This window comes from Antrostomus carolinensis, unplaced genomic scaffold (assembly GCF_000700745.2).
Source record: "Antrostomus carolinensis isolate BGI_N321 unplaced genomic scaffold, ASM70074v2 scaffold34080, whole genome shotgun sequence".
NCBI lineage: Eukaryota > Metazoa > Chordata > Aves > Caprimulgiformes > Caprimulgidae > Antrostomus > Antrostomus carolinensis.
The window spans coordinates 3962-16988 of NW_010288241.1; the positions used below are offsets into that span (position 1 = coordinate 3962).

The 13027-nt window shown below is 56.6% G+C and overlaps 1 protein-coding gene across 1 annotated transcript in view; it reads left to right on the plus strand.

The window, feature by feature from the left end:
- Positions 1-12969, plus strand: part of C3 (complement C3) — a 16858-nt gene extending 3889 nt beyond the window's left edge. The window contains exons 11-40 of the mRNA XM_010166076.1: positions 271-431; positions 1121-1333; positions 1429-1623; positions 2011-2172; positions 2250-2379; positions 2596-2667; positions 3208-3408; positions 3890-4001; positions 4333-4418; positions 4880-5019; positions 5101-5313; positions 5618-5684; positions 6241-6327; positions 6413-6616; positions 6858-6933; positions 7009-7168; positions 7336-7431; positions 7575-7725; positions 7839-8002; positions 8542-8700; positions 9174-9324; positions 9468-9519; positions 9751-9838; positions 10247-10336; positions 10757-10862; positions 11146-11235; positions 11453-11539; positions 11809-11892; positions 12334-12469; positions 12828-12969. Of these exons, the coding sequence (XP_010164378.1) occupies positions 271-431; positions 1121-1333; positions 1429-1623; positions 2011-2172; positions 2250-2379; positions 2596-2667; positions 3208-3408; positions 3890-4001; positions 4333-4418; positions 4880-5019; positions 5101-5313; positions 5618-5684; positions 6241-6327; positions 6413-6616; positions 6858-6933; positions 7009-7168; positions 7336-7431; positions 7575-7725; positions 7839-8002; positions 8542-8700; positions 9174-9324; positions 9468-9519; positions 9751-9838; positions 10247-10336; positions 10757-10862; positions 11146-11235; positions 11453-11539; positions 11809-11892; positions 12334-12469; positions 12828-12969 (3875 nt within the window). The remainder of the gene's footprint in view (positions 1-270; positions 432-1120; positions 1334-1428; positions 1624-2010; positions 2173-2249; positions 2380-2595; positions 2668-3207; positions 3409-3889; positions 4002-4332; positions 4419-4879; positions 5020-5100; positions 5314-5617; positions 5685-6240; positions 6328-6412; positions 6617-6857; positions 6934-7008; positions 7169-7335; positions 7432-7574; positions 7726-7838; positions 8003-8541; positions 8701-9173; positions 9325-9467; positions 9520-9750; positions 9839-10246; positions 10337-10756; positions 10863-11145; positions 11236-11452; positions 11540-11808; positions 11893-12333; positions 12470-12827) is intronic.
- Positions 12970-13027: the final 58 nt, after the last annotated feature.

Here is a 13027-nt window from a genome sequence, read left to right on the forward strand (position 1 = left end):
TGATCTGACGGTAATGGCATCTGGGGACAGCGATGGGGACAGTGGTGGCATTGGCTCAGAACCCCCATGGTACAAGGGTCCCCAGTATTGAGATGGAGATGGGCCAAAACTGGGGGTTTGTGGGTGAAGGAGACCTAGGGACCAGGGTCTCTCCCCACGTCATATCACTGCGTCACCTGGAGAGGGCCTGGGGACCATGGCCTGTTCCTGTGTCACCTACATGGTGACGTGTCCCTCATGCCATGTCTCCAATGTAATGTCATGTCACACTGTATTGCCTACAGGTCTATGTCACTAACCCTGATGAGTCCCCGGCTCCACGTGTCACCGTCAAGGCTGATGGCTTCCAGGGTCTTGTCTCCACCCAGCGTGATGGCACAGCCAAGCTGGTCCTTAACATGCCGGCCAACAAGGACACTGTTCCCATCACGGTGAGTGGGGATTGGTACCAGGGTGACCTTGGGTGGCCCAGGTGGCTGGGGACAAGGGGAATTGAAGTGATCTGGGGACTGGGGTTGCTGAGGCAACCAAGGTGGCTGATATGACCAAGGATCATGGACATCATGGTCACCATTGACCAAGGGCCGAGAGAGCAGGATGAGGGGACCAGAACGGCCCAGACATCCATGGTGGCCAAGTGTCAGGGCCACTCTGGTCACTGTTGACCAAGGAACTGGATGGCCAAGCTCAGGGGGACCATGGTGGCCAAGACAATTGGATTGATTAAGACATCCATGGTGATCAAGGACCAGGATGGCCAGTGTAAAGGAGACTAGTGGAGATGTACATAGTCGCCAAGTTGTCCATGGTGGCCTATGGCCAGGGCCAGCATGGTTCGCCAGTTACCAAGAATTGGGATGGCCAAGGTCAGGGGAACTGATGTAGTCAAGATGTTCAGGGTAGCCAAGGGCCAGGAGCACCAATGTGAGGAGGACCAAGGTGGTCGAGTTGACTAGAGTGTCCAAGACACTCAGGGTAGCAGAGATCATCAAGTTGACCAAGGACCAGGGCAGCAGAGATCAGGGAGACCTTTATAGAGGCCAAGACCTCCATGGTGATCCCTGCCCAGGTCCACACCTCTCCCAGTTGACCAAGTGCCACCGTGTCCCCTGTGTTGCAGGTGCGGACAGACCAGGCAGGGCTGCCTCCCGACCGCCAAGCCTCGCGGCAGATGACTGCTGAAGCTTATCACAGCCAAGGTGGTTCCGGCAACTTCCTCCACCTGGCTGTGGGGGCCACCGAGCTGCAGCCTGGTGACAACCTCGCTGTGAACTTCCACCTCAAGAGCAACAGTAACTCTGTCCGTGACTCTGTCCCGTACTTCACCTACCTGGTGAGCACACTTGGCCTCTGCCAACCAACTGCCCTCCATCCTGGGACCTAGATGTCCAGGTGGCCACCAACTCTGCCTTTTCTTGCCCATCGCAGATCATGAGCAAGGGACGCATTGTCCGTGTGGGACGACAGCGGCATGAGGCTGGCCAGAGCCTGGTCACCATGTCGCTGCCAGTGACAACTGAGCTCATCCCCTCCTTCCGCATCGTGGCCTACTACTACGTGAAACCTAGGGAGATTGTTGCTGACTCCGTCTGGGTTGATGTCAAAGACACTTGCATGGGCACTGTGAGTGTGTCCCCACTGTCCCATGGGTCAAGGAGGCATTGAATGGGCTTTGGAGGTGGCCTGAGTGACCTTTGGGATGGTCCTTGAAGGGCCTGGGGGGCCCTTGGAACAGCTTGAGCGGTTCTTGAGGGGCTTGGGTGGCCCATGATGCGGATTGGGTGTCACTTAGGTGGCTTGGATAGTCCATGAGAGGTTTGGGTGGCCCAGGTGGCCCATTGATGGTCCAGATATTCCATGGTGGAGGACATAGCCATCAGCTACCCATGGAGGACTCCAACACTCTGTGGGGTTGGGGTACCCACCATGGGGCAGCTGCTGGAGGTGTGGTGAAGGGGTTTTTTTTTGGGCATCCCATGGACATGACCCCCCACCCTGTGTCCCTGGCAGCTGGTGGTGAAGGGAGCAACAGAGGCTGACAACCGGGTGCATGAACCGGGGACACCCATGAGACTGCGCATTGAAGGTGACCACAATGCCCACGTGGGGTTGGTGGCCGTGGACAAGGGCGTCTTTGTCCTCAGCAAGAAGAACAAGCTCACCCAGTCCAAGGTGGGTGCCCAGGTCCTTGTCCTCACTGTCCTTGGGTGGTGGCAGTGGCTGTCATGGCTGTCCTCTGTTGGTCACAGGTTTGGGACACAGTGGAGAAGAGTGATATTGGCTGCACCTCAGGCAGCGGGAAGAACCACGTGGGTGTCTTTGCTGATGCCGGCCTCAGCCTGGTCACCAACGTGGACATTGCCACACCACAGCGAGCGGGTAGGGGATATGCTGGGGACTGGGACAACCTGGGGTGGCACCTTAGGGCTGGGGTAGGTGACACCTTGGGGATGTGGCATTTCAAAGATGGGGAAGTATGACACCTCAGGGATGTGTGCCCTGAGCTTTGGGAGGTGACAATTGATGTCAAGGGGAAGTGACACCTGGGTTTGGGGCTGTGACACTGTGCCTGACCTGTGTCCTCTCTGTCCCCAGAGGTCCAATGTCCCCAGCCTGCCAAACGCAAGCGCCGCTCCCTACAACTCATCGAGTACAAAGGCACTAAGGGTAGGTGGCACTGGGAGTGTCCTATGTCCCCAAGAACACCAGAATGTCCTGTGCCCCTGAGGACACCAGATTGTCCCATGTCCCTGAAGATGCCAAAGCATCCCAGGTCTCCAAGGGACACCAGAGCATCCCATGTCCCCATCAATACCAGTGTCCAAGGTCCCTCAGGGTCACCAGAGTGTCCTGTGTCCTTGAGGATGCCAAAGTGTCCCAGGTCCCTGAAGGACACTAGAGCATCCAATGTCCCAATCAAGACCAGTGTCCCATGTCCCTGAAGGGCACCAAAGTGTCCCATGTCCCACTCAAGACCAATGTCCCATATCCCTGAGGGACACCAGTATCCCATGTCCTTGGTGATACCACAGCATCCCATATCCCAATGAATACCAGTGTCCCATGTCTCTGAGGGACACCAGAGTGTCCCGTGTCCCTGGTGATACCACAGCATCCTATATCCCAAAGGACACCAGAGTGTCCTTGTCCCTGCTGGCCCGCAGGCCAGGGAATTTGGGTGTCAGCTGGGTGCCTCGGTGTTGGCAGCGGCTGAGTACATGGACAAGGCGCTGCGCAAGTGTTGTGAGGATGGCATGAAGGAAAACCCCATGGGCCACAGCTGTGAACATCGGACCAACTACATCCAGGATGGAGAAGCCTGCATCCGGGCCTTCCTTGACTGCTGCAACTACATCAAGGGCATCCGCGACCAGAAGCAACGGGAGCTCCACCTTGTGCTGGCTCGAAGCAAGTGCTGGGCAATGGTGGGGTGATGGTGGGGTTGGTGGTTGGGCGAAGCTTGGGTGAAGCTCGAGTGAAGCTTGGGTCAGGTGAACCTCAGGTGTTGCTTATGCTGTCCTTGGGCAATGCTTGGGTGAAGGTCAAGTGAACCTCAGGTGTTGCTTATGCTGTCCTTGGGTGATGCTTGAGTGAAGGTCAAGTGAACTTCAGGTGTTGCTTGTGCTATCCTTGGGCAATGTTTGGGTGAAGGTCAGGTGAACCTCAGGTGTTGCTTGTGCTATTCTTGGGCAATGCTTGGATGAGGGTCAGGTGAACCTCAGGCAATACTTGGGTGAATTTTGGGCCATGCTTGGGTGAAAGCTGGGTGATGTCTAGATGATACTTGGGCAAAACAAGGATAGTACTTGGATAATGCTGGGGTGATCCTGGCTCCACCCAGCGGCTTGGCCCCTGAGGCCACGGTCGAGAGGGATGCTGCCACCCCCAGGCGAGGCAGACGATGACTTCCTGTCTGATGAGGACATCACCTCACGGAGCCTCTTCCCGGAGAGCTGGCTGTGGCAGGTGGAGCCACTGACGGAGCGGCCCAATGAGCTGGGGTGAGTCCTCTGCCCTTGTCCCACTACCTCTCCATCCCATGGCTCAACTTGGGGATCATTACTTCCTCCCTGTCCAGCTCTGGACGTTGCCTTACCCAGTCTGGAGACCAGCTATAATCCCCTGTAAGTCCAGACAAGGGCCACCTTTACCCCTGGTGCTGCCTCAGGACCAGCTATGACATCTTGGTCCAGCTCAGGGGATCCACAACCCCCTAGTCTAGCTTGGGGATCAGCTATGACCTCTTGTACTCCAGCTTGGTATCTGGTTTCACCTCCCTAGCCTGGCTTGGGGCTGGTTATGACCCACCTTGGTCTTTTCCATCCTTTCCAGAATCTCCACAAAGACTCTACCTGTGTACCTGAAGGACTCCATCACCACTTGGGAGGTCCTGGCCGTCAGCCTCTCACAGACCAAGGGTATGTGATGGAGTAGGAAGGTGTCCCTGGGGATCAAAGGAATCCCCCAAACCTAGGGGGTGGTCCTTGGGACTTGAAGGGTCCCCTAAAGCCTGGTGAGTTTCCTTGGGGTTTGAGGGATCTCCAAAATCTTAGAGAGGTGCACACAACTGGAGTGAAACCCCAAATTTTGGGGAGATCCCTCAAAGTTTGATGACAGTCCTTGGGTCTTGAGGGATCTCCTAATCACTGGGTGGACTCCATGGGATTTGAAGGATCTCCTAAGCCTTGGGAGGACTCCATGGGATTTGAAGGATCTCCTAAGCCTTGGGAGGACTCCATGGGACTTGAGGGATCTCCTAAGCCTTGGAAGACTTCATGGGACTTGAGAGATCTCTGAAAGCCTTGAGGATGTCCCTGGGACATGAGGGGCCCAGCAAACCATTAGCCTGAACCCCATGTCCCTGGGGGTCACCCCACAGGGCTGTGCGTGGCTGACCCCTATGAGATCACGGTGATGAAGGACTTCTTCATCGACCTGCGCCTGCCCTACTCTGTGGTGAGGAACGAGCAAGTGGAGATCCGTGCCATTCTCTACAACTACTGGACACACGAAATCACGGTTGGTAGGGGACCCATGCCTGGACTTCTGGGGGGTCTGTGGCCACCTGAGCCCCATGGCCAACATCTCTGTGCCCTGCAGGTGCGTGTGGAGCTGATGTACAACCCAGCCCTGTGCAGCGCCTCCACCTCCAAGATGCGTTACCAGCAGATCCTCAAGCTGAAACCCCAGTCATCATGGGCCGTGCCCTTCGTCATTGTGCCCTTGCAGCTGGGACTGCATGACGTTGAGGTGAAGGCAGCTGTCCGGGGCAGCTACGTGGCTGATGGTGTCAAGAAGAAGCTCAAAGTTGTGGTGAGTCGCCATTGCTGCTCATGGTGTCTCCACCACACGGTGCCACCTCCATCCCCGAGATGTTCCCAGCATGTTATCCTTGTGACATCCCTGTCTCCACTTTCATCCTGGTGTTGGTGCCCAGGGATGAAGGATCCTTCCCCCAGGATGCTCAAGTGTGGTCTCCTGGGGCTTTCCCAGTTTATACTATGACCTGGGGGTGCTGGTTTTGTACTGGGACACCTTTCTTGGACAACCCAAAGAGGTTGGAAAGGGGTGACCCAAAACCAGCCCAACCTTTAGCATTGGACTCTCATCTCTGCAGCCTGAAGGGATGAGGTTGGAGAAGACGGTGAAGATAGTTGAGCTGGACCCGAAGACGAAGGGAGTCAGTGAGTGGTCCCAGTTGGCCTTGGGGATGTCTCAACCCCATGGGGAGGTCCCACTAAGGGAAGGATCTGGGACATCTCAGAGGACAAGAGAAGTCCCACTGTGGGTCTGGGACATCTTGGGGAATGAAGGACATACCACCAAAGGTAGAACTGGAGTATCTTGGGGGACAAGGGACATTCCAGTATGGAGCTGGGGCATCTCAGGGAATGAGGGATGTCCTGCTATGGGTCTGGAATATCCGTGGGGACAATGGACATCCTACTTGGAGCTGGGACATCTTTGGGGACAAGGGATGTGCCACTATTGTGCTGGGACATCTCAGGGAATAAGGGATGTCCTGCTGTGGATCTGGGCCATCCTTGGGGACAAGGAACACACTACCATGGAGCTGGGGCATCTCAAGGGAGGAAGGACGTCCTGGTATGGCTCTGGAATATCTTGAGGGACAAGGGACATACTGCTGCAGATTGGGGGCAAGGCTGGGTCACCTCAGGTTGGGGGGGACATGAAGGATTTGGTGTCACTAATCTCCATCCTGGTCTCCTTACCCTGCAGATGGTGTACAGGAAGAGAAGGTGAGGGCAGCAAACCTCTCTGACATTGTCCCCAACACTGAGTCAGAGACCAGAGTCAGCATCCAAGGTGAGAGCAGGGGAAGAGACACTTGGGGACAAGCCGGGAGGGGGTGGGACACCCCTGGCTGACGTCTCCCCTTCTTCTGTTCCAGGCAACCCTGTGTCCATCTTGGTGGAGAAAGCCATTGATGGGGACAAGCTGAAGCACCTCATTGTAACGCCATCGGGCTGTGGGGAGCAGAACATGATCGCGTTGACACCCACCGTCATTGCCACCCACTACTTGGACAGCACATTGCAGTGGGAAAGCTTTGGTGTTGACCGCCGTGCTGAGGCCATCAACTTGATTAAAAAGGGTAGGAACATCCCTCAAAGGGTGGGACCATCTCATGGTTTCCTCTCTTGGGATGCTAAATGTCACCATCCTCCAAGGTGCTGAAGAAACCTGCACCTTTGCAAAAGACATGGGTTGGGTTCTATCAATTTGGGGATTTCTGGAGCTACTGGTTTGCACTGGAATGTGCTCTGGAGTGGGTTGGTGGCCTAAAGCCACCTCCAGGTGCTCCTTGTGATGGCCAACCACCATCTCCTCACCAGGTTACACCCAACAACTTGCTTTCCGGAAACCTGACAGCTCCTACGCTGCCTTCAATAACCGCCCATCAAGCACCTGGTGAGTCATGTTGCCACCACCGTGCAGGTCCAGGTGACAGGGTTGGAAATGACACTAAGGTACTCCTGTCCCCAGGTTGACAGCCTATGTGGTCAAAGTCTTTGCCATGGCCATCAAGCTGGTTGACATTGAGCCTGAAGTGGTTTGTGGTGCCGTGAAATGGCTTATCCTGGAGAAGCAGAAGCCAGATGGGATTTTCCAAGAAGATGCTCCTGTTATCCATAAGGAGATGGTGGTATGGAGGGATCCAAACCCTGTCCCTACTCTGTTGGCTTGAGGATGTGCTTTTGGAATGCGCTGTGGGGAAAGGATTATGTTGGGTGACAGGGATGAGTGTTGGGTGGCCAGAACTTGCTGTGAAAATCATGATCCAGAGGTTTTTCCCCTCATTTTGTCACGCAGGGAGGCTACCAGGGTGCCGAGCCCGAGGTGTCACTGACGGCCTTCACCCTCATCGCACTGCAGGAAGCCCGGGAGGTCTGCAAGGACCATGTCAATGTGAGTGGCCCAGTCCTCAATCCCACATGAGGAGAGGAAGGACGACTGGCACTTGTCACATAGAAGGATAATGCTTCAAGATGAGGTGGCCAACCCTTATAGCAGCCACCTGATAATCCAAACTTACCTTCCTTTCTGCCCAGAGCTTGGACGGGAGCATCAACAAAGCTGCTGAATATCTTAGCCGGAGGTACCAGTCGCTGACCCGACCCTACACGGTGGCCCTGACCTCCTATGCCTTGGCCCTGACAGGGAAACTCAAAAGCGAGAAAGTTCTCATGAAGTTCTCCAAAGGTGATGTCTCACCAAGGGGGACAAAACTGGGACTGGGAGGGATATAATGATGGGTGACCTGGTGGGAGGAGAAATCATCCCTCAAGGGTGCTGAGGGATCAATGTGACCCCAGGGGGTGATTGCTGGGAGGAACGCAATGCCCATACCTACAACATTGAGGGGACATCCTATGCCTTGCTGGCCTTGCTGCAAATGGAGAAGCCGCAGTTGACGGGACCGGTGGTCCGCTGGCTTGCCAAGCAGAACTACTTCGGTGGTGGCTACGGATCCACTCAGGTGGGCTACTAACCCTCCTGGCAAACATTGGTGCTGCCCTGGCACCTGCTGCCATGGAGAAGGGGGACAGGAAGATCAGGGTTGAGGGCTTTGTTGAGGGTTAAGGGGTCACCTTGTGGCCCTGGGTACTCCAGGGACATGGCACTTGTCTTGGGGGACACCTCTGGGCCTATGGGACCTCAAAGCCATTAGGGGACCCGTCAGGGCTTAGGGGTCACCTCAGGGCTCTTGGGAACCCCAGGGACATGGCCTGCCCTTGGGGAAAAAAACTCCTGGTCCCATGGGATCTCGAGGACTTTGGAAGACCCAAAAGACAAGTCCCTGAGGGACACCCTAGTCCTTGGGGACACCTCCAGATCATGGGGACCTCCAGGGACATGTCCTGTCCTTAGGGGACACCTCTGCTCCATAAGACCCCCAAGAGTATGTTCCAGGTGGTATTAGGTGGTTCCAGGACTTGGGGTCACCTCAGGTTCAGGGGACTATGGGCATGCTCCAGACAGTGTCCCCAAGCCCTGGTGATATTGATGTCCCTACAGGCCACCATCCTGGTATTCCAAGCCTTGGCCGAGTACCAGGTGGCAACTCCACGTCAGCTGGATCTCAACCTCGACGTGTCGGTGCTGCTGCCACGCCGTGCCAGTGCCATCACCTACCGCATTGAGAACAGCAACGCCCTAGTGGCACGCTCTGCCGAGGTACCAGCACCTTTGTCACCATTGTCACTGTCACCATCAGGACCATGGGGATGCAGCACTGCTCATCCTGCTGTTGCTGTCCATGGGATGTCCCTGTCCCCTCTGTGTCTCTTCATGTTCCAGGACAATCATGTCCTATGGCCTCGGGTGTCCCTGTCCCTTCCCTGTCCTCTCCATGTCCTGTCCCCTCTGTGTCCTTGGGATGTCCCTGCCATGTCCCTCCATGTCTCAGGCTGATCTTGTCCCCTGACCTGGAATGTCCCTGCCCCTTCATGTCCCCTCCATGTCCTCTGATTTCCTTGTCCCCTTTGTGTCTTGCAACGCTAGTGTCCCCTCCATGTCCTAGGATGTCCCTGTCCCTTCTACACCCCTTCCATGTTCCCACATGTATCCATGGACCAGGGTGCCCCATCCCTTCCATGTCCCTCCCAGGGGATGTCCCTGTCCCTCCCCAGTGTCCCCTCTCCCTGCAGACCAAGTTGAACGAGGACTTCACAGTGAAAGCTGAGGGCACTGGCAAGGGGACGATGACAGTGGTGACCGTCTACAATGCCAAGGTCCCTGAAAAGGACAACAAGTGTGACAGTTTCGACCTGCAGGTCCAAGTGGAGGATGTGAACGTAGGTGAGTCACTCAGATGTCCCCACCATGTCCTTATTATGTTCCCTTGTATCCTGCCCCATGTCCTCTATGTGGACCCTCCATGAAACCCGATGTCCCCTTTGATGGCACCCATGTCCCCTCATTGTCCTCATGTCTCCCTCCAGGTAAGGAAGAGGACAATGTTATCCGCTCCGTCAAGATCACCGTCTGCACCAGGTAGGACAGGTTGGGAACACTGGAGACATCAGGGACGTTGGGAACAGGGAGGGCAATAGGGATACTGGGGACAGGGACATCAAGGAAAAGGATGGGGACGTTGGGGACAAACAGAGCTCAACCTCACCTTGTCCCGTAGGGATCCTTGGAAACAGGAACATCAGAGATGGGGACACTGGGGACAATAGGGCAATTGGGGACAGGAAGGTGACCTCAGCTCTGTCCCCACAGGTACCTGGACAATGTGGATGCCACCATGTCCATCCTTGATGTCTCCATGCTCACGGGCTTCTTCCCTGACCTCCAGGACCTGAAGAGGGTGAGTGTGGGGACATGGGGACACATGACACAGGACCTTGCATCTTTGTGCCATTGTGTCCCACCATGTCCCCACATCTCCCTAACCCCTATGTGTGTCCCCCATGTCCTTGTGTCCCCACATCTCCATGTGTCCCTAGGGATATTCCTCTGTGCCTCTGCATCCCTCCAAGGCCATGTGTCCTTGTGTCCCCTGGTGTCACTATCCCCCTGTGCCCATGTCCCCCTGTGTCCCTACATCTCTGCAAGTCCTCGTCATCCTGCCATGGCCACGTGTCCCTGTGTGTCCCATTATCCAATGTCCCCGTGTCCCTCTGTGTCTCTGTGTCCATACCTCCCTGAATCCTGATGTGGTTGCATGGCCCCACGTGTCCCTGCGTGCCCAGTGTCACCGTGTCCTTGTCCCCAGCTCACAGAGGGGGTGGACAGGTACATCTCCAAGTTTGAGCTCGACCAAGGACAGTCAGAACGCAGCAACGTCGTCATCTACCTTGACAAGGTGGGGACAGAGGGGATGTGGGGATATGGGGATGGAGACAAGATGGGACAGGATTGGGGACATGATAGGACAGGGAGGGGCACAGGATGGAGCTGAGGACATGGGCAGGGGCAGGGATAGGGATGAAGGTGGGGACACAGGTGAGGACAGGGATGGGACAGGGACACATGTGGGGGTGGGGACGTGGACAGAGATGCGAACAGGGACCATGGTGGGAATGAAGTTGGGGACATGGATGAGGACACAGGTGGGGACAGGTAAAGGGTCTCAGGGGTGGGGACAAGGACAGGTCCAGGTAATGGATAGGGACAGCATGGGGACTTGGCTGGGGACAGGGTCAGGCTGGGGTTTGGGGCGTTGGCTCCCAGCCTGGATGACTGTCATCCCCATGTCCTTGTGTCCCCATGTCCCTGTCCCCAGATCTCGCACAAGGCTGAGGAGTGTTTCTCCTTCAAAGCCCACCAGAGATTCCAGGTGGGACTGATCCAGCCTGCGGCCGTCTCTGTCTATAGCTACTACAAGATCGGTGCGCCCCATGTCCCCTTGTGTCACCCTCAGGTCTTCTCTGTCCCCACACTCTCCTCTGTGCCCCCCTGTCTTCCACAAAGTCCCCTCTATGTCCTCCCTCTGTGTCCCCTCTTGTCCCTTTGTCCCACCATGTCCCTGCTGATGTTTTCCCCATGCCCGTGTCACCATGTCCTCCTGCATCCCCTGATGACCCTCTCCCTCCCAATGTCACCACCGTGTCCCCATGTCTCCCGCTGGTCCTTGTGTCCCCCCTCACCTTGTGACCCCTCATGTCCCTGTAGATGACCGCTGCACCCGTTTCTACCATCCGGACAAGGACGGTGGACAACTGAGCAAGATCTGCTATGGGGATGTGTGCCGCTGTGCTGAAGGTGACATGAGGACACAGGGACATGGGGACAGAATGGGTCAACACCCCTGGTGTGATGGAACATGTCATGGCTGTGATGGGACACATCATTGACATGATGGGATGTCATGGCTGTGATGGAACCATGTCCCTGCTACGGTGGGACATGTCCCTACCGTGATGGGACATGTCACCAACACAATAGACCTTGCCATGGCCGTGTCCCCATGTCCCCACAGAAAACTGCTTCATGAGGCACCAGGAGAACCTCCCGACCACCGTCAACCGACGCATCGAGCGTGCCTGCGAGCCGGGAGTTGACTATGGTGGGACAAGGGGACATGGGGGATGTGGGGTCATGGATGTGGGGTCAAGGAGGCACTTGGGGGCACATAGGGAGGTCATGAAGGATGTGGATGGGGACATGAAGGACATGAGGGGCATGGAGAGATGGGAGGGGACAGGGGAACATGGAGGGACAAGAGGGACAGGTGGGATGTGGAGGGACACAGGGAGGAAAGGGGGAGATAGAAGGGTCCCCATGTGCTGAGGGACCACCCTGGAGTGGGTGACACCGTGACATCCCTCTCCTCAGTGTACAAGGTGAAGCTGATGGCAATGGAGCAGTCGCCGTCCCATGACAACTACATCATGACCATCCTCTCTGTCATCAAGATGGGTATGAGCACCCCAGGGGTGGGGGACAAGGCCACCCTGGAGGACATGGTCACCCAGGGCTGGGGACAGCGAGGGGCAAGGACAACTGGGTGGGTTGGTGTCACTAGGGTGGCTTGGGGGCCCCCAGGTGGTTTGGCATCACCCAGTGGTGCTGGGGATACCCATTGGGAGGGGATATCCAGGTGGGTTGGTGTCACCCAAAGGTGCTGGGGACACCCATGAGGGCTGGTGTCACCCAGCTGGGGTTGGGACACCCAAGGGTGCTGGGGAAAGCTGGAGGGAACTGATGGCACCCATGGCTGATGACATCAGTGGGGTGGTGCCACCATGCCAGTGACTTCCTGGGGATTGAGAGTCCCCACTGGGGGACATGGCAAAGTGGGTGTCTCTGTTGTGTTGGGGTGGAGGTGACATGTTACCTGTGTGTCCTCCCCTGGGACAGGCACTGATGAGGACCCAGCAGGAAGCAACCGGACCTTTGTGAGCCACCGACAGTGCCGAGATGCTCTGAAGCTACAGATAGGCCAGGACTACCTGCTCTGGGGGCTGGCCACCGACCTGTGGGTCACCGGTGGCCGGTAGGGACATGGGGACATGTGTGGGAAAATGGATGGGGTCACTTCTGTGGTGATGTGGGAACAAAGGGACATAAGACATGGGCCACTGGGGACATGGGAACACAGGGACATGAGACATGGGGCATTGGGGACATGGGAACACAGGGACATGAGACATGGGGCATTGGGGACATGGGAACACAGGGACATGAGACATGGGACACTGGAGACCTTGAGGACATGGCAACATGGGGAGATGGGACATGGAGACATGGGGCCATGGGGACACAGAGACACATGGACATGCCAGAGGTACGTCCCCCTCCAGGGTGCCGCCCTCTTCTGACCCATGTCCCCTCTGTCCCCTTGTTGTCTCCAGCTTCTCCTACCTCATCGGCAAGGACACGTGGCTGGAGATGTGGCCCTCGGAGGTGGCGTGCCAGGAGCCTGACCTGCAACCCCTCTGCCAGGACTTCATTGAGTTCGCCGAGTCCATGACCATGTTTGGGTGTCCATCCTGAGACAGTGCCCCCCACCCGTGGGTTCTCCCCCACCCATGGGTTCTCCCCCACCCTGCTG